Below are 19,746 nucleotides of genomic sequence, written 5' to 3'. Positions count from 1 at the left end.
TCAAAGTCTCTGGAGTGAGCCCTGAACAATGTCAGGTTGAACATGAACTTCTGGGTCCTTTCTGCACATCCCAGGACATCCCACCAGCTCTGCCTGTTGGCTATGAGGAGGAGTCTACTCCAGCATATCTCAGAGGCAGTGTCATTGGCATTTGGGTTGGGACATTGTTATTTGGATGGGACTATCCTGTGCAATGAGGGCGGGTGAGCCACCATGACAACTGAAAAGCTGTACAAACTTTCAAATGTCCGAGGAGAGTGGAGCTCCTCTCCTGTCATCGAGAGACAGTGGCCCTGGTGGTGCTTCAGAGAAGCCAGTGCTGAGGACAGGAGCATCACATTGTGCCCCTCCTTATCCACAGGCCTCTTCCCCATACTAGAGTCTGGCATCACTCAAAACTCAGTGCCATTTTCCTTTGATGCCACATAGTGCTTATTAAGCCCTACTGTGTCGCTCCACTTTTCCATCATAAGACCTGAAGTGATTCCCTTCCATCTGCAGGGGCGAGGCCAGTCTCTCAGCTCAACTTGGCCTTGCGCCTGGGCTGATTTCACCATTCATTTCTTTTGCTTTTTTTTCCCCCCACCATTCATTTCTACTTTGTTTCTGGTGCTGGACATGGAACTGTGCATGTGCTCTACCACTGAATTCCACTCCCAACACCAGCCTCATCCCTTAAAGCTGATTCTAGTCTCTGTTTCCACCACAGCCCAACTTCTCAATTTTTTTTTTCTAGTCTGCTAGTCCATACTAATCTCCTACCCAAATTTGTTTTCTTGGACCCTCCCACTTTAATTCAGGCGAGAGCCAGTAAATAATTCATGCATGTATTCAAAGGTAGCTACCTCTGCAAACCTTTGGCTCTGCAAAATCCTAATCTCATCTCTCTCAGTACCCTCTTACCATTCCTGCATCTTCTTTAAACCATCAGAGGAAGAGCAGGAATACTTTATTTTTTTCGGTAATAAGGATCAAACTCAGGACCTTGTGTTTGCCAGGAAGCTACAAGCTACCAAGCTACATCCCCAGCCCTAGGGATATGTTTTCTATTTCTATGGATAACCAGTAGTGTTCAAGGAGGGGTCTAGCATGCATCTGCACAGTTACAAATAGCCCCATCTAGTGACGGCGAGTGTGGTAACCTGCTCGAATGCTCAGCAGAGGGTCAGTCCAGGGCACAGTCCCTCCATGCTGCTGTCTGCACTCACTGGAAAGAATGAAAATTCTACAGCTAATGAATAATTCTCTTCTAAAGTGCAAATGAATAAAGTGAGCTCTGCTAACTCTTACCCTAATAGAATTTTATTTCACAGAATTTCAAAATAGGATTTATTCAGGTCATTTAAAAATGTTCTCAGAGCAAGAAATCTGTAGCAGCACTGCAGGAAGCAGGGTATATATTCAAGGAGGAAAAGTGAAAGAGACGTGTCCCTTCCAATTTCTGTAATTTTTTTCTTATTGGAGTCTTTACTATCACAAACAATGTTATCTCAATCACATCCTAAAGGCTGGCTTTGGTCTAAAAACACTACTGCAAATAATGTAACCCAAATATTCTGGGAAGGAACATTTCTGACCACTTTCAGAAGCCCTGTGGAGAGCCGTCCCGATGTCACCCACCACAGTATTGCCTGCACATCTATCAGACTACAGGAGTGGAAGTATTGCCAAGAGCACATGGAACAAGATGCAGCCAGTGGAGGACTCCTCTAGTCTGGGTTCAACATGAGTGGCTTTGCCACTGTACTGTACCTACTGTCTACTGATTGAGGAGGAAGAGAAGCCGAAGGCCACCTCTGTCGCTGCCAGACAAGGAGGTGGGACAGAGGAGAAGAGTCTCTTATTGACTGGCTTCTTTCTCTCTCTGTTAAGAAAACTGCAGGCCAGGAGATAAAAGGCTTTGCTGTGGACCACTACAGTGACCAATAACACTGCCAGGCAGGTGCCCAGGGGTCCAGCATGTATTCCTCTCCCTGCTCCATGCTACCACCACTTAGAGACTTTTACCTCTTCAGATGAGGAACAACACAGATCCAACAGCACATGAAAAGATGTTAATGAAGTTCAGTTATACACAAGTATTTAAGCTAAACATGTATCATTAAAGCAATGTCTACAAGAGGGTCTCCTTTGACATGGCACTTAGAAAATTAAGTGGAAAAGGCAGGATTGAGATGGCTTGGCACACTTAGAAGAGCAAATCTGTACAAGGCATACATATTGTTCTCCCCTCTGTTTATCTTGCAAACTGGGCTTGTTCTTCCTGAGATATTTACATTACAATGGCAACAGGGATATGGTTAATTCAGTAGCCACAAGGCTACTTTCCATTACTTACATTCCTTTGCTGACACATTCAAATCCCCAGTTTTCTTCAAGAGGAGATAGTCCATTTTTAAAAGTCCTTATGTTTAGTGCTGTGGAGCCTATACTCGTGACAAACCTATCTTAAAAATATGTATCAATTCAAAGGACTATCTTTGCATGCATATTTGGTTTGTAGAAAGATAAACACATAAATGAAAAAAAAACAATACTATTATGTTTTTTCTTTTATTAAAAAAAATTGTGTAATGAGTGGAAAATATATTGGCAAAAGTACCACTACACAAACCAAAGCAGAGTATCCAGGAGCCCTATGCCCTTGAAAGATGGGCACAATCTCAAGGGGAGGATCGCTGACGTCCTTCCGAGCACCTGATGGTCACCTTGATTGGATCTTTGGAGTTCAGAGCCAGAGGCCCTGTTTTAATATCCTGAGTTCCAGGTTTATCTTCCAAGGTCATCCACACAGGGGACTAACAAGGCTCCTCCCACTCAGATTAACTTGCCCTCAGCACCTGACATTCAGTGTTTGGGTAGGGTTGGCTCCAAATTCCACTGTAATCTTAGGAATTTCCATCTCCCTCAAGGCAGCTGACATTGGTTTGGGAAGCAGATTTTAACCATGGGGAACGTTTGGGCTGAAGCAACAAAATTCAGTGGACTGGGGAGGAGACTGGGGCCTGAAGAAGATAGGTCTGCAATGGAGTTGGTGCCCATGAGCAATGGATAAGGAGGCCTAGAGATGATACTTTCATGCATTCTTGGATTTTGTAATTATACATCGAGTCCCTCTTAGGGACAGCCAAACTCCAGGGATTCCAGCATATGTAAGACAACACAGGTGTGACCTTGAGGAACTCAAAATTTTAAGAGGGAGATCAAGAGCAGGATTTGAGGCGGAGCTATAAATACATTTCATGACATATTGACTTCAGCTATCAGATGATTTTTGAGATACTAAACCTAAAAGCCCTAACAAAAAGGCTGGAACATAGTAAATATTTTAAAATTTACAGACTCATGACTATGACTATATCACACCTGCAGAAGAAAGTAAGGGCATCATAACTGAGTACCTATTCTTTCACAGGGAGAGTTCTTGACACTTTCAGTTTCTCATTGAGCTGACTGAAAGAATTGCAGCTGAACAGTCTGGTGACTCCACTGTTATGCCAAGGGTACCTTCTTATGATAGGCAGATAAGGGGCTGTCTGGCAGCAAAATCAAAGGCCTGTCTTCTTGCTTTATAGAACAGCAAAGGGTGGTCTCCTGAAATAAATGCTTACCTCTCCACTAAAGGGAATCCTGTTCTGGGGTACCAAGTCTGGCACTGACACGCTAAGAGGATTGAGCGTTTGCTAGATTCATGAGCAAAAAGCCAGGCATTGGGTGAGTACTTGGGAACCAGGTGGAAAGCAGGTGACTAGGCATTGAGGTCTTCAAAGGGCTTAACAAACAGAGTGTGCAGAATGGGTGATTCCACAAAAATAACCTGATATCGAGGTTCATTGTGAGAGTGGAAGGTGTCATGGTCAAAAGAATCTTCTTGGATGATGGAGATATTATATATATCTCAATATAGTAGCCACTCCATATTAAATAAATAAACCAACAAAACAATAAAATGTAGACTCTCTCTCTTTCTCTCTCACTCTTTCTCTCTCTCTCTCTCTCTCTGTACCTGTCCATGATGCATCTTGCTTGTTTTTTTCCCATTTAATGAGGAGGCTGTTTAAAAAAGGATTTAAAGTAAAAGGCACAGGGTGATTTCCACCTAGACACTCTCAGGAATAGGATGGGATGAGATCAATTCTTGCTCAACTCCTTCCACCAGGCTCTGGGTCATGAATTTTGCCCATCTCATCTGATTTTATGAGCACTACAACCCTTAAAGTCAGTTTTATGACCAATTTTATAGTCTGGGAAACTCTCAGAAAGATTAGGTCACTTGTCCAGAAACACACAGAGCTAAGAAATGGAAAGCCAGACTGTACAATGTTTTGTTTTGCTTCCTGTCAGAGCACACTGGAGAGATCCGTGGGAAATCAGAGGATTTCTGGATCCTGTGGTCCACAGAAGGTACTAGATTTAGCAGTGTAATATCATTGGCAAGGCAAATAATATAGCGAAAGAAATCAGATGGCTGAGAGGAACTGAGGAAAGTGAGGTTTATGACAGTGTGTGACCGGTGCTCATACTTCTAAGAGAGGGGATTGTGTGGCAGATGTCAGCAAGGAGGAGCCAGTAACTCAGGGTCTGCGATTCAGGAGGCGGCCAACTGGAGTGAGGACAACAGGGTCAAGGACTGGGGTGTCAGCACTGAGGCCTTGTGCCCTCTGACAGTAGCTGAGACCTGCCTCACCCGAGCTTTGTGTCTGAATGAGCTGACCAAGACATCAAGCTTTCCTAACTGTAGTGAGGGACCATGCTGGGAGCTCAGGAGGTCTTCACAGGCCCTGTATGATCAGGTAGAGAGCATACCACTGGGGCCTTGGACAGCAAGTTTTCTTGTCATAGCCTTACCTATGCATGGACTCTGGATAGACCAGGGAGCAGCAGCTCCAGGGATTTCCTGTAATGGCCAATTCCCATGGTCTGTTAGGGCAACTGTGTCCATTGCTGGATATACCAATTAGAGCAAGGTAACCCAAGAGGAAGCAAGTGTCCCTGCCTTACATCTAGTTTACCTGAAAGGATCAACCTCTAGAATCCTGAGGAAAAAATCATCCTTAAGACAGGGACTCCCAATGGAGAGGGAAAGCCAACACGGCTTATCAAAAAATACTGTATTAAAGTCTCAAGTATGTATTGGACAGTTCATACACATTGTTTAATGAAGCCTCACAAGAACCTAGAGCTTGCTATGTATCAGATCAAGAGCAGAGACTCAAGTAACTTGATCAAAGCAAAATGCCTGGCTAGAATGTCAACCCTGTCAGTCTAGCATCAGAAAGGGCATTTAGTCCTTTGCAGCCTTACAGCACTTTGCATTTCCGATGGGTGGGTCCTGAAAGACCAGGGAAGAATCTCCACTCTTCAAAATTCTAAGTGTTCCTGAGTCCACAATGCACTTTCACAAGCCTTCACTTTATTACATCTTCAGAACAATCCATGAAATAGGGTTGATCTCAGTTCTATAGCTGATAGGTGCTTTGGCACTTGACTCTACCTTTGAATCCAAATAGTTTTCTTTCCACTAAAGCAAGACCCAAAAAGCAGACCTTGTTTGCTTCTGGGAACAAAACTAAGAGGCAGGAAAAACCATAGGAAAAGACTAGAAAAACAGTATCCCAACAACCCAACAAGCAAAAAACATGAGAAAAAAAAAATAAATTAAAAACAAAATAAATTTTTTGGCATCATTGACAGTAATTTTTAAAATGAGTCTTGAAGGTACTATAAGACTGTATATAAGCTGGGCATGGTGGCACATGCCTGTAATCTGAGCTATTCCAGAGGCTGAGGCAGAAAGATTTCAAATTCATGGCTAGTTTAGGCAACTTAGCATGACCCTTTCTTAAAACTTAATAAATAAGAGGGCTGGGGAGGTAGTTCAAGTCTCCTTGGGTTCAATCCTCAGTAAAGAAAAAAATTTTTATAGTAGCCACTCACAGTGTGGGCATTGAGCATCTGAAATGGTCTTTGGAAAGAGGCACGAATTTTAAATTTAATTTAAATTAAATTTAGTACTCATTCATGAGTGGCTCCTGAATAAAGATGGCACAGGTGTAGAAGTAACAGTCTCCCTCCTTGCTGGGACCCAATGGCAGTTAAAAGAGCTGAATTCTGGCCAGGAGAGATGTGGCATAAAGGGCTCTACTAGTGGGAAGCAAGACTGCAACACAGGCTTCTGGGAGCTTGCAAAAGTCATCAGCAGAGGTACTGAGGGAAGGGTCACAGTCTGTGAACTCTGGGGCTGTTCAGGACTCATTCTTCAGCCTTACGTTTCTGCTCTGAGCTCCTGTCAGCAGACTCTAAATTCTTAAAGAAATCATGTTTGAGCCAGAGATTTAGCTCAGTGTCATTGCATTTGCCTTGTAAGTGCGAGGTCCTGAGTTCCAGTTCTAGTACTGGGGTGAGGGGAGGCATATTTAGCATTACATCCTACCTTTAGCTGTGCATCAGGGAATTGTGTTTCATGGTTGTGTTATTACAAACGTGGTGTTATCTGTTTTAGTACTTTGGTGCTTGAACAAATTAGTAGAATAAGGACTACTGGAGTACTGGGTACTCAGGTATTAGTGATGAATACTAAGAGAAGAGCATGTAGGTTACTCAAGTATGAATCTTCCGGTCCATATCATAGTAGACACTATAAATATGGCTACAATGAATTAAATTTATCAAAGAAATCTCTGGGTTACCCCATGGTCCTACACTCTGGGAGGCTGAGGCAAGAGGATATTAAATTTAAGCCCAGTCTAAGCAACTTAGAAAGTCTCTGTCTTAAAATACAACAAATAGAAAAGACCTGGTGATGTAGTTGAGATTGGAGGCCCTGGGTTCAATCCACATTATCTCCCCCAAAAATTCATAAGGCCAGACCAGATTCAAAAGGAAAGGAAATAGAGCCTGCTTCTTTTAGTGTATGAAATTCCAAGGCTCTGTGACAAAGGATGCAGATAGAGGAAGACTAAGATCATTAATGCAATCTATCATACTTTAATATTTGCTTTTTTACTTAAAAGGTTAAGTATATTTTGTATATCAGTCATGCCTCAATAAAAGGGTTTTAAAAAGAAGATTGACCGGGGTGTGGTGGTGCACCCTGTAATTCCTGCACTCTGTGAGGGTGAGGCAGGAAGATCACAAGTTTGAGTCCAGCCTAGGAAACTTAGTGACTTAGCTAGACCCTGTCTCAAATTAAGAAAGGGCTTGGGATGTAGCTCAGTATGAGGCCCTAGGTAAAATCTCCTATATTGCAAAGAAAGTTAAGGAGAGAGGAGAGAGAGAGAGAGAGAGAGAGAGAGAAGAGAAGAGGAGGGGAGGGGAAGGGAGGGGAGGGGAGGGGAGGGAAACAAGGGAAATCTCTGCTAATGTTTCTTCACAGTGTTTTGCCCACATGTATGCTGAACCATGCTGGCCTTCTATTTGGGCAGAATCTAAATCTGACACTTCTATTTTCCCACCAATAGATAAAGTAGTTCCAGTATCAAAGAATATTGTCCTCATTTTATCTCCAAATTAACCTACCTTAAAGAGACACGTTTGCATGATTTAATGGAGTTTCAAATGTGGTTCAGCCTCTGTCAAAGTCTTGTCTAAACATCTGACATTTGAGAAAGGTCCATCAATGGGCATGTTAACTAGTCACTGACCCTCAGGACACACGCCGAGTTCGTACCTACACAATCAGAACATCACAAAGCAGGACTGGCCACAGTCTTTCATCTTCCCCAAGTGAGGTACCTTAGCACATGGAGATGTAGCACCCCAGTGACAGCATGGGCCAGTATGTTTAATGTTGCGCAATACAATTATTTTGTAATACAAGATATTGTTAACTCACTGTTCCTAAGAGGACTCATGTGCTAAAAATCCTGTTTGAGTTATTTCACAAAGAAAATGGTCTCTTTTAGATAATTAAGATTTCCTTTGTCAAAAGACGAAAACTATATAATCCTTGCCTTCACTTCTATGACTTGTCTCAAAGGTTTTTTGTTTTGTTTTTGAGACAGGGTCTCACTATGTAGTTCAGGCTTTCTCAGAACTCGCTATGTAGCTCAGGCTGGCCTCGAACCCATGGCAATCCTCCTACCTCTGCCTCCTGAGTGCTAGGATTACAGGTGTGAGCCACCACACTGTGCTTTACTTTGCATATCTTAATCCATAAAGCACCTGCAATACTTCTGGAAACCTAAATCTCTAATCCTTTCAGAGATCAAGCCAAAAAGCACAAGACTAGCAGAAGGATGTTTGATTTAATTTTCTTCTCAGAAGGGGAAAGTGAATAATAATTTACAAGAGAAAGGTCAGTCCTGACAGACAAGATTAGGTTAGGTGGCCCATTATATTTTGATGAAAAAACTCTCAGCCAGTAAAATATTAATCTATCTTTTTCAATCAGCGAGAAGAATTTTGCAGGTATCCACACAATGTAATTTGGCTTCTAGTCGTTCCAGCACATAAATGCTCCTCAGTGGAATGATGATCAGTTGTAGCTTTGGGGTGTCTTGGTTACATCTTCTTCCCTAAGAGAGCCAGTAGGGTTTGCTAAGAGAACAAGGGTCATGTGTAGATTTAGACAGTGTCAGCTGAGAGCATTCAGCAGTGACTGCATTAGCTCCTTGCAGGGGACCCACACAGCTGAACCAGTCATCTCCATGGATGATCCGGAAGGAAATGTTGAAGATGTCAGATGGGACATCTTGTGCATATATAGCAAAATCAAAGTGCAAAAATCAAACTTGACATTGGAATAAAAATCTAAGAAAAGGGTGTTAATAAAACAGGTAAGTATGCTACAAATACGTTGCCAGAGTTGCTCCTAGAGGGTTTAACAGTCACCATTGCCTGGGATCTGCTTTATTACCACATAAATTAGTAAGCACCACCAAGAAGCATAGAGAGCAATCTGGTCCTCTGTGTACTCCATTTAGTTACACTGCATTTGTTTCTGCCTCTTACCTGCTTTGGAAATGAACATCTGCAAGCAGGAAATGACTCCAGAAGTGTCCTTTTTCCTGTTTGCTGGATTTCATTGCCATCAGGTTGCCTCTGGCTGGGTCCCTCCCCCAGCTGACATGCAGAAGAGAACTGTGGGACTATTTCTGCCTTTCTTCTCAATGTTCCACTCCCTCTTGTACCCTGTCACCGTCAGAAAACAGAAATCACATCCCCAGAGGCAAAGATTGCTGCTGTTCTTTCTTACGTTTACCTTTTAGTCATTTTCTGTATCTCTATCTAAGCCTAGTGCTGGGGTCTGTGATTTATGGTTACCATTTGCTACCCATTCTTAGCAAATGATGAATCATCCCTGAATGATTCTGAGCAGGTAGAACTTGATCCCATCTGCACTCCAGGGCACCTTACTTTCACCTGCTACATTCCCGAGAGAACTGTGACTGAGAAAGATCCCAGTGAGTTTGGGGAGGTACAGATCTCTGTAGTATGAAAGTACAGATCCTGGATGATTAAGAATAAACTCATTAGAGGTTTGGAAGTGAATATGGACAAACTATTTGTGCAGACTTCTTAGACATCCTAAAGCAAGTCATCAATCACCAAAGCAAATTCACAGGTTGCCGAGGGTTAGCAAGACCAAAGCATCCAATTCCACCACCGACTGTAGCTCAGAATGCGTTGGAGCTTCACTATTGAGGAATAGTTTGGGAAGATACTCTTCAAAATCAGGGAAAAGTCTGAACTTTAACATATTTCAAACAAAAGCAAGTGTGACTCTTTTCAGTTGCATATGAAGAGGTGGCAAGGTTGACAGTGTGGGTCTGAGGTCTGCACTGATTTTCAATCATTAAACAAGTTTCATAATTACCACAGTCATTGTTTTAATGTTAATGGGCGCCTTGAAATTGATAGATGGAACCTGGAAATACTGCAATCTGCGCTTGTGAATTGCTCAAGTATTCCTTCAATCTTATTTTCAGCAGCATCAGGAAATTTCTGAACAATGGCACAAAGACAAACTTCAAACGTCACTCTGACATGAATTTTCCAAATGTCCTAATTAGAAGATGTAATGAGGTTTTTATTATATTGTGAATTACAGAAATAAAACCAGAAGGACACATATTGAGATGAACTTCAGTGCTCACACTGACGTGTCCCATTTGTGCTCAGCTGAAAGAAGCACTTGAGTTTGTCCTGCAAAGAGTCACAGTAGACCTTGGATCTGCGCATCAAGGGTGCAGTTAGGGCAGAAAGAACTGAGTTCTAGGGGGAAACAACTGAATGACACTTGCAAATCACTAGAGCGGAGACGGGCTTTGTGCAAGTGGATGGCAATAGGGCAGGAAATAGCCTTTATAGTAGGACAATCTGAGCTCCTATTAATTTTTACAGAACTAATGAATTATAAGAGGAAAAGAATAATGAACTCCTTTAAATTGAGGAAGGAAGATGGAATACAGTTTTGGAGTGGTGAACAATTTTGGGCCTGAAGTCCTGCCGCTTTCAACCTGCAACCTCTAGGATCCTGCAGCTCTACTTATGTCTAAGTCTCAGTTTTCTCTTCTGCAAAACAGGAATAATTAACATTTTTCTTCCTATTAGATTAAGTGTGATAAAATGTTTAGCCTGGCATTTTCTACCCAGGAATTCCTTTAAAAAAAAATTGGTGCTACCTTTACTGCTGAAACTGGCATTATTATTCACCCCATTCCAGCCATAAGAGATTTCAGTGAAAATAATATTTTAGATGTTCTATTTGGAATCATAGCATCATGCTGGCATTGTAATGATGCTATGTCTCATGTTGTGTTAAGTGCTTTGCATCCAGTATTTAATTTTCAGAGTGCTGTGATGAGGGTAGAGAGGTGAAATTACTATTATGATTATTATTTAAGTTCATCATTCATATTAATTCATCCTACGAGGGAACTCAGAGACATGCAGAGAAAAGCTAGAATCAAAATGTGAACTCTGGAGTCTGAATCTGAGCTTTTAGCTGGTGCTTCCTTCTCCTTCCAGCATTACCTCTTTTCTTTGAAACATGAAAATATGAATTTTGTTTTTTCCAGTTTTTATTTTTCAATGGTGTTCTGATGATCAAGCCCAGCAGTGAGCCATGTTTTACCTTCAGAGCAATATTAGATGTCTAAGTTGTTGTCCAGTGGTACATATGACCTTCTAGCTTTTTCTCAGTGCATATGAACTTATTTGTGTTGCATAACCTTGTTATTCATCATGAAAATTTGTAGAACATAGAAAGATACTAAAGGTTCAGAAATTAGGGACTTATCTGGCTATTCCAGAACATTCCTACCTGTAAGAATGTCCCAACCTGTAGAATCACTTGTACATGATACCTCTAGGGCACTCTAAGTCCCATTTAAACAGTTTCTAACAGTTTTAGAAATTTCAAGTTGGGGAACCATTTGTAGCTCACTACCATGATGATGTGAATTTCATCTTCTACATATTTGCTTGTTATTTATCCCGGTTACTCCTGATCTTGGTTTACCTTTCCTGCTAGGAAATAATCACACCAATGTAAAAGTAGGAAAATGTTCCAGACAGGTGGGAAATCATAACATTCACTGATATGAAAGACCCTCAGCAGGCATCTGTCCCACCCTTTTCTCAGACTGGGAAAGCAACGTCAAACAGCACTACTCAGAGGCAATGCTCATTGCTGGGCTCTTACCCGTGCAGTGAAGTCCACAGCAGCCGCTCGGTTTAACAGCAACGTGGCTACATTAATATTTCCATAGTGAGCAGCTATGTGGAGCGGAGTGAAGCCACTCTGTGAAGAGAAGAATACAGCAGAGGTTCAGTGGATTCTTGCTGGCTCCTTGTCTGACAGTTAATAGCACAGCCCTGCCCAGATACACATGAGGAAGCAAAATATGCTGAGATCCACATTCCATTTTGGACTAGGTTTTTGTCAGTGCCAAATGCTCACGGGGTCTCTAATAAACCCCATGTTCATAGGCGGAGGGCCACTTGACACCAGTCCAAGCACAGAGACTGATCCATTTTAGTAATCCAGTATGGTAACTATGGAGAAGCCAACATTTACAAAGTTTAAGTAGGGATGACAAGATAAGTCTTTATAGTCCACAAAAAGCTTGTTTTTTTGTGCCACTGTTTTATTGCTGATAAAATTGGCCATTGAAACTCCTTCTCCAAATTCAGTTAGTTTACATATTTAATATTGATTGAAATTAACCAATAATAAGTGTCAATTTTGAGCAGTAAGGTAATTTTGCAGGCTACAGATATTACCACAAAATTGATTTTCTATAACGGGCAGTGAAGAATCCTTAAGTTAATTTCTTTATTAGCAAATGCCTATTAAATTACATATTATTCTGGATATTTTTATACCATGGTCATTTTACTTCCTTAAAAAATGCTAAACATGCAACAATTAACTTAGTCCCCAAACATTGAAACCTTATAGGAACTAGATGCATTTCTAAGTTGTTAGCAAGCCTCTTAGCCATGCTAGCTGTCTCACCGACTCTTGTGGAGGGGGGTGGGTCTTATCGGCACCTTCTGAGGTAACTCTTTTATTTTTATATTTTTGCTGACACCACGGAGGGTAAGTGTCATGCAGAACCCTAACGATTCAGTCCCGGAGGAGTAGAATGACAGGGTTGTCTGCAGCTTTCAGTACAGCTGATAAGCATCTAATGTGTTGAAGCTCTTCCATCTCTCACAAGTCTATCGCAATACCCTGAAGGCTCAAGGATTCCTCAAACTTCCTCTCCAAGATCAGATCCAGCTGCAGAAAGCCCTGGTGATCGAATTACTGTCTGTTCTGGCACATGCTCCTTGGGGGGCAGGGTAGAAAGCAGGTCTAGCCTACAGAAGGCGATGCAGAGGAGAAGGGAAGGAAATGAAGCAGCAGCACTAAGGAATGGCCAGTGATGATGCAGATATCGAATATACATGTACATATTTATTTATATATATACCTCTGTTGTTCTATTCACCACCATCTAGGTTAACACATTTGGAAGCAAAGAGGAGGAAAAAATGAACGGTTAGTTCACTGTTGGTGACATGGATTGCAGAAAGCTCGTGACAGCTAAGTGATGGAGAGGAAAGCTAGGACAGAAGCACATAGGCACGGATAGAAAGCTAGACTGAATGAAGGCTACGCGATGACCTAGTCCAGTTGCCGCATTCCCTTTACAGAGACTTTCAGGTAAGACACATCAAGACAGTGGGCATTTAGGGCCACAGCTCCTTCGCTTCTGGCATGCTTTGCACAGCTGATCTGCAGTTGGCGCACTGCCTGTCATCTCACATATGAACCAGAGCTTTCCCTGTGAGTACTGTCTAGCATGGTGTGACTTTTCACCCTGATGTTTGAGCTGCACTGTTAAATACATTCCCACTGTGACATGAAGAAGCAGGAAATGATCAGGTGCATCTGAATCAGTTTCTTGAGGTGGCCCCCCTTTTTTAGCATGCACAGGGGAGCACCCGCAGCACCCGCCAGCTGATCTTCACGGTAAGGATGGCTTGCCTTCGGCTGGCTGGGTCATACATCCTCATGCCTCTCAGTGGAGCTGAGATTTCGGATATGCTTGCCCAGAGAAAGAGCAGGCGCCCTTAGGAGGTGCCCCCCTAACTTAACACAGACGCATGACAAATGCGTGTCCCTGCGCCTCACCTTCGACTCCACGTCTGCGTTGTTGTCATTCTGCAGCAGCAAGGCAGCGGCTTTCGTGTCATCTTTTCGCGCAGCAATGTGGAGAGCCGGAAGACGCACTTTTCCTTTCGTGTCATTTTCTAGCAGGAGTGAAACTACTTGGTCATGACCTTGTTGCAAAGCTACTGCCAACGGTGTGAAGCCGTCCTGCAAATAAATGGATGGGTCAAGACTGGCCCCAGGAGAGTTTCCTTTTGGATCCCATGAACAAATAAGAAGGCAAAGACCAAGCATTGATCTTTATTTAGGGACCAGAAAACACACATGTTTGGACAGACACCCATGTGACAAGATTGCGTGTGTGTGTGTGTGTGTTGTCACCAAGGAAAAAGCACGAAGGTATTGTGCTAAGTATTTGGGCTTTGAGACTCCAGGTTTGATCCTCCTCATTAAAAATTTTTTTTCTGTTAGTGATACTTATATATCAACCAGAAACATTTTGAATATACATAAAAAAACTAGGCAAAAAAGAAAAAGATTCCAAGATGCCATAATTTCAGTACATATAAGATTTCAGTGAAACACTAACACTTCAGGTTAAATTCAGACAGAATTTTCAGAGATGTTTAAATCTGATGTAAAAATTGCCATGGACATTTTAAAGATGAGGCACAGGCCTACCTGGCTCATTACTCCGTTGCTTTGTAAATGTCTTAGACACCATCAATATACAGAAATTAATGAACCACAGTCATTGCTGTTTTAAGAAAGACCTATATGAAACACTCTCGCTTCTCTGACCAATAATGGAAGATGATACAAAACATGACTTTACTTATTTATTTGGCTGTTTTACTGCATATTGACAAATTAATTTGACATTTTATAGAATACAAAGTGAGGGTAAGACTTATCAATATGTGCAGCAACAGAATCAAGTTAATGCATCTGCCACCTAAAATGCACTTTTGTACACGTCACGAGAGCATTTGAAATTTATTCTCTCAATAATCATAAAGAGTACGATACACTATTACTATTATAACCTCCTTGTGGTACAAGAGATCCCTCCCATAAAACTTATTCTTCCAGTTTGAGATTTTACACACTTTGTCAATATATATCCCCACTCTCCCTACTCCTGAGCCTCTGGTAACCACTATTCTGACTTCCATGAGTCCAAGTAAAACAAAAATTTAGAATAAATTTGGACCTCAGAGCACACAGACAAACTTTGTGCATTTTGCATCTTCCTCTTGCAGTGACCTAGAACTATTTCTAGGGATTTAATGAAAAGACGACTTCAGATCTTATGGTTGTTCATGAACTTGTGTATGATCTAATGTTGCTGACTGTAGAACAAATAGCACAGGGTAGAACATCCTAAGACTGATTCACAGACTTTGACCCTGTACTGCTTTTACTATTATGCACTCAAAAGAGGACTTAAAAATACATTTACTTGAGAATTGGCAGGAAAGTTATTCATTATTTTATTTGGGTCAGAATTACTTTATTTCTATAGTCACTGTGGTTCAAAGGGAAAACTGCTCCAATAGAAGAGCGTCTGTAACTGGGAAGAAGAAAACGTAGTTGCTTGCATACTAATGCTTGTTCTGAAAACAGCACTTTTATCATTCTTTTCCTTGCTGGAAACAGGTAAGTGCCTCTATAATTTGTCCGACTGAATATTAACCAGTGCACTTGTGCTCAAGGATGTGTAAAATATTGGCCCCGGTCACCGATGGGAGAATATTTTCTAGTCTCTTCCCAAGTCGATCCTTTCCATCAGTTTCCACACTAACTGCGGACCTGTGGGACACCACACCCCCATCTCTATCTGTGCTACTTCACCCTCCTTTTCTATGTATACAAATCTTCCACTCCTTGTTTCAAGATCTGGCTTAATGTCACTACCTTTTTCTTTCCTGCCTTCTTGGATAATTGCTTATCTCACTAGAAGCATTGCTGGTAGCTTTAAGCAAGACAACAAACATAGAAAGACCAGATAGCACCAGGAAGCTAAGTGTAGGGTTTTCAAACCTGTAATTCAGCTACTCAGGAGGTGGAGGCAGAACTATTGCAAGTTTTCCGGGCAGCTTGGGCAACTCAGTGAGATGCTGTTTCAAAATTAAAGATTAAAAAAGGGCTAGGGTTGTAGCTTAGTGGCAAAGTGACTATAGTTTGAAAATAGTACCTCAAAGATGTTTCCAAGATGAAATCACAGGTTAACCATGAAGGACATAAAGTTTAAAATATAATTTAATTTTAGGAGAAAGTAAGATGCATAGCAGTATCAATACATGGTCTCATTTTCATAAAGATAAGCATCTGTGCATATTATATTCCTGTACAAGAAATCTAGATGAATAAAAAAAACATTATTTCTTGGGAAAACAGAGTGACTGTTTCCTTTTGCTTTTTATTGTACTTTTTCATGTGATATATTATTTTTGCAAAAAAAGGGGGGAAATACTGTTTTGTTTGTGTATGTGTGGTACTGGGGGATTGAACCTAGGGTCTGATGCATACAAGGTGAGTGGTCTAAAACTGAGCTACATTCCCAGACCTGAAAGTGTGGTGTTTCAGGCCTGTAATCCCAGCTACTTCAGAGGCTGAGGCAAGAAGATTGCAAGTTTGAGGGCAGGCTGGGAGGGGCAAGACCATTTCAAATTAAATAAAAAGGGGTAGAAATGTTACCTGGCACTACAACACTTGCTCGGCATGTGCAAGGCCTTGGGCTCAATCCCCAGGACCACAAAATGCAAGCAAAAGAGTTAACTTTGGATCTCTTCATAAACCCAAACAAAGCCCCACTTCTACTAACATGCAGTGGCCAACTCAAGAGCCTCTGCATAAAGGACACCACTTTGCCCCAGAAAATACATTGCAAGGAGCCAATTAGCATGCTTCCATGGAAGGCAATGAAGGACTTAGATACTGGCTCTAAGGTGTTAATTACTAAAATTAGCAGCTTTAAATTTAGCTTCAAGTACAGGTTTAAACAGTTTGGTTTGCTTTGTGCAGGTATGCTTAAGAGAAAATTATGAACAAAAAGACAGGTGATGGAATCTGCTTGAGACAGGGGCCACGCCCCAGCTGCTCAAAGGTACATCTTTGCCCCTTTGTGGAGCATTCGACAGCTACCTAGAAACTGCTTAAGGAATAAACATTTTCACCTCAAACTTCAGAACCTTAATAAGAAAAAAAAATGTGTATGAAAAAGATATGGTATGTAGTATACAGGAAAGTAAAAAAGTTCTAAAGACCACAACCAAACCAAAGACTTGATACACATATACAAAGTATGAGATGTGGCATACTTAGGGAAAAAATGTTTAAAGAAATTTGGCAGATAATATTTAATGAATTAACTTACTAGTGAAAGGATTCTTTAATTGCTGCCTACTGTTTGTTCTGTAATACAGAGTTCTGTATAAATGACACTAATATGATGGATAATAAAAACATAGTACTGTTGGTAGGATATCATGAATAAAATGTCTTATTTCCTGTTGTTCTTTTTGTTCTCTAATACCAAAAATCCCAGAGAGAGGAACAGTTCTCTCAAGGGCCCAATTGTCTCTAGGCAATCAGACGTTATTTATGGAGAGGTATAGTATAGTAGTAGCCCTCAAGAAGGAATGGACGAATTTTATTTAGAGAATATTCATTTTTTTTTCTCCTGTAAAAGTAAAAAATGATAATGTGAAATTAAAATAGTGAAAAGGAGTAAAGCATTTTGTTTTTGGTACAGGGGATTGAACTCGGGTCCTTGCGCTTGCAAGGCAGGCCACTGAACTGCTGAGCTAAATCCCCGGCCTGTAAAGCATGTTTTTATAGTTTGTCTTTTGGTGCTATGGTCTAAACCCAGGGCCTTGCACTTGGTAGACAAGTGAGGTGCTACTGAGCTATATCTTTAGTCTGCAAACTTTTAAAAATGTATCTTCTACCAAAAGACTCAATTAGTAATTTGACAACACTACTTTTAAGTTAAATGTAGTAGTGTTACTCTTTTTGGACCTAGAAAACTTTAAAAAGTATAGGAGAATTTAGTGAATGATTGTCAGTTCCTTTATAAGCTAATTCAAGTCTAATAATAATGTGTGGCTCATACTTACTTTTCAAGGAGAGACAGTGATTTGTGTGTCACAGTGTGAAAGAGCACTCCCCAGCCTTCATAGACAATCGTCCACTATGGAGTCACTTTCATTAGGGTACTTATAGGACTTTGAATTTGAAATGGGAATGTTTTTTCTCTTAACCAAAAGCCCGTCCTCTGTCCCCATTCTTTTTTGCACCAACATGTGCGCCCTACCCAAGACACGGAGCTGAGAAGACCTAACTCCCACGTGTGGCAGAGGCCCCACTCCACACCTAGAAGATGTTCTATTTATTTCTTTGCTTTTAACGGATACATAAAATTGTACATATTTATAGGGCACCCTGTGATGTTTTGCTGCAGAGATACATCATGTAATGTTCAAGTCAGGGTAAATGCATCAGTCTCTTTCAACATTTACTATTTCATGAGGTGGAAACTTTTAGAGTCCTTTCTTCTTGCTTTCTGGAAATATATAGGACATTTTTTGTATGACCTACATTCAATTTGCTAAGGAATACAATTTCTAGCAAATGTTTGCCCTTTTGATATCAGCTAGTAGTTATTTCCTATCTGGATTTAAGAATGTTATTCTAAAAATAACAAATTCCTATAATAAAAATTCGTAACCATACCGAAGGATATCAAGTAAAAAGTAAGGCTCCTTCCTCAGAGCAAACCACTAGTCACAATATATTATGGTACATAGTAGTGTGTCATTTTAAATACTGTTGCATAGAATTTTATTGTGTACAATAAACATTGTATATTATATTTATTAAACATTGGTGTGTATCGAGGTTCTGCTAGTGTTTAAAAAATTATGTACTAAGTTTTCCTTCTTCTCTAATATATCTGTAATATAAATTCACAGCATTGGAACTGGTAATGAAGTATGTAAATACTGATTTTTGATAGTTATTGTCAAGTGTTCTACAAAAGTATTGCAACTGAGTTTAATTTCATTGATATTATAGAGAAGTTCTGATTTCCTCTCCTCATCATTTTTTTTAATCTCACAGGCAAAAGATAGGCTCGCCTTCTTTATTTGATTATTTGAGTTTATATTTCACTGTGAATGAGGGCATTTTCACATATTCATGGCTATTGTATTTATTTTGGTGTGAACCGTCTTCTGCATTTATTTATTGGGTTCCCCAGAGAGCACAATCTTAAAAACTGAGTGAAGTTATATGTGATTCTTTGTTTGTCATCTTCCTTGACATTCAGGAAGCACATTAGCATGTGAGAAAGATGAGTGGTATTTTTGTAAGATAATTGTGCACATGCTGGACTTTACTGTTTTCTTAAATATAAAGAATACTCAAATGTTGGTGCTTGTTATGGCAATAGATTTCTAGTGACACACTGAGCAAGTGATTGTGATGTTCCATGCAGATTAGTTGAAAAAACAAATTATAGTAACAATATCAAGACGTCAGTAACTTTTTATTTTAAAGCAATTTCTCTATACAAGATTGTAGAGCATTTTTAATCCACTTTTATTTAATATTCAAAATGTGTGTTTTATTTAGAACTATAAATTAAATCTAATTAGCTAGCTTTAGAAATATACAAACTCGATCATTAGGTTAAGTTTACATTAGTTTACAACTAATGTTTAATTGAAAAAACATTTCAAAACCAATGGTTCCTTTTGAGATAAGAAACAAAAAATACTCTTGAAAAACATGTTAAATTTTAAAATAACAGCACAATTACAGGCTAAAGCCAGACATGTAAGTGCAGAAAAAGTATTTTTGCAATGGAAGAAATTTAAAGATTAAAAATAGATTTCTAGGGAAAAGAAAACATATGAAAGAAGGAAAAAATGAAAACAAAGTCTTTGTAAATAGGGGAAGGTGAAGAGGGTGAAGGGAGGGCAGGGAAATGGGGAAAAAATAAGAACCAAGATCCATCGTGTAAAGGTACAAGATCCCAATGATGACTGTAACTATTTTGCTTGCCTTAAATGTACCAATAAATTTAATGGAGCCCCCCAAATAGATCTCACAAAACTCCTAAAAAAAAAAGATCC

At 40.4% G+C, this 19,746-nt stretch overlaps 1 protein-coding gene across 21 annotated transcripts in view; it reads right to left on the bottom strand.

Moving 5' to 3' along the window:
• Ank3 (ankyrin 3) overlaps positions 1–19,746 on the bottom strand; it is a 316,318-nt gene that overhangs the window by 182,837 nt on the left and 113,735 nt on the right. For 14 of the 21 annotated variants that reach the window (XM_033766574.1, XM_033766575.1, XM_019204411.2 and 11 more), the window contains exons 6-8: positions 13,628–13,813; positions 12,924–12,947; positions 11,648–11,746 (exon numbers count right to left, since the gene is read on the bottom strand). In XM_033766574.1, the coding sequence (XP_033622465.1) occupies positions 11,648–11,746; positions 12,924–12,947; positions 13,628–13,813 (309 nt within the window). The remainder of the gene's footprint in view (positions 1–11,647; positions 11,747–12,923; positions 12,948–13,627; positions 13,814–19,746) is intronic. The other 7 variants (XM_010602930.3, XM_033766583.1, XM_019204421.2 and 4 more) reach the window with 1 other exon arrangement.

The sequence above is a fragment of the Fukomys damarensis genome, unplaced genomic scaffold (assembly GCF_012274545.1).
Source record: "Fukomys damarensis isolate Sample0158 unplaced genomic scaffold, DMR_v1.0_HiC HiC_scaffold_20, whole genome shotgun sequence".
In the NCBI taxonomy this organism is placed as follows: Eukaryota; Metazoa; Chordata; class Mammalia; order Rodentia; family Bathyergidae; genus Fukomys; species Fukomys damarensis.
This window is presented reverse-complemented; position numbering and strand designations above follow the sequence as displayed.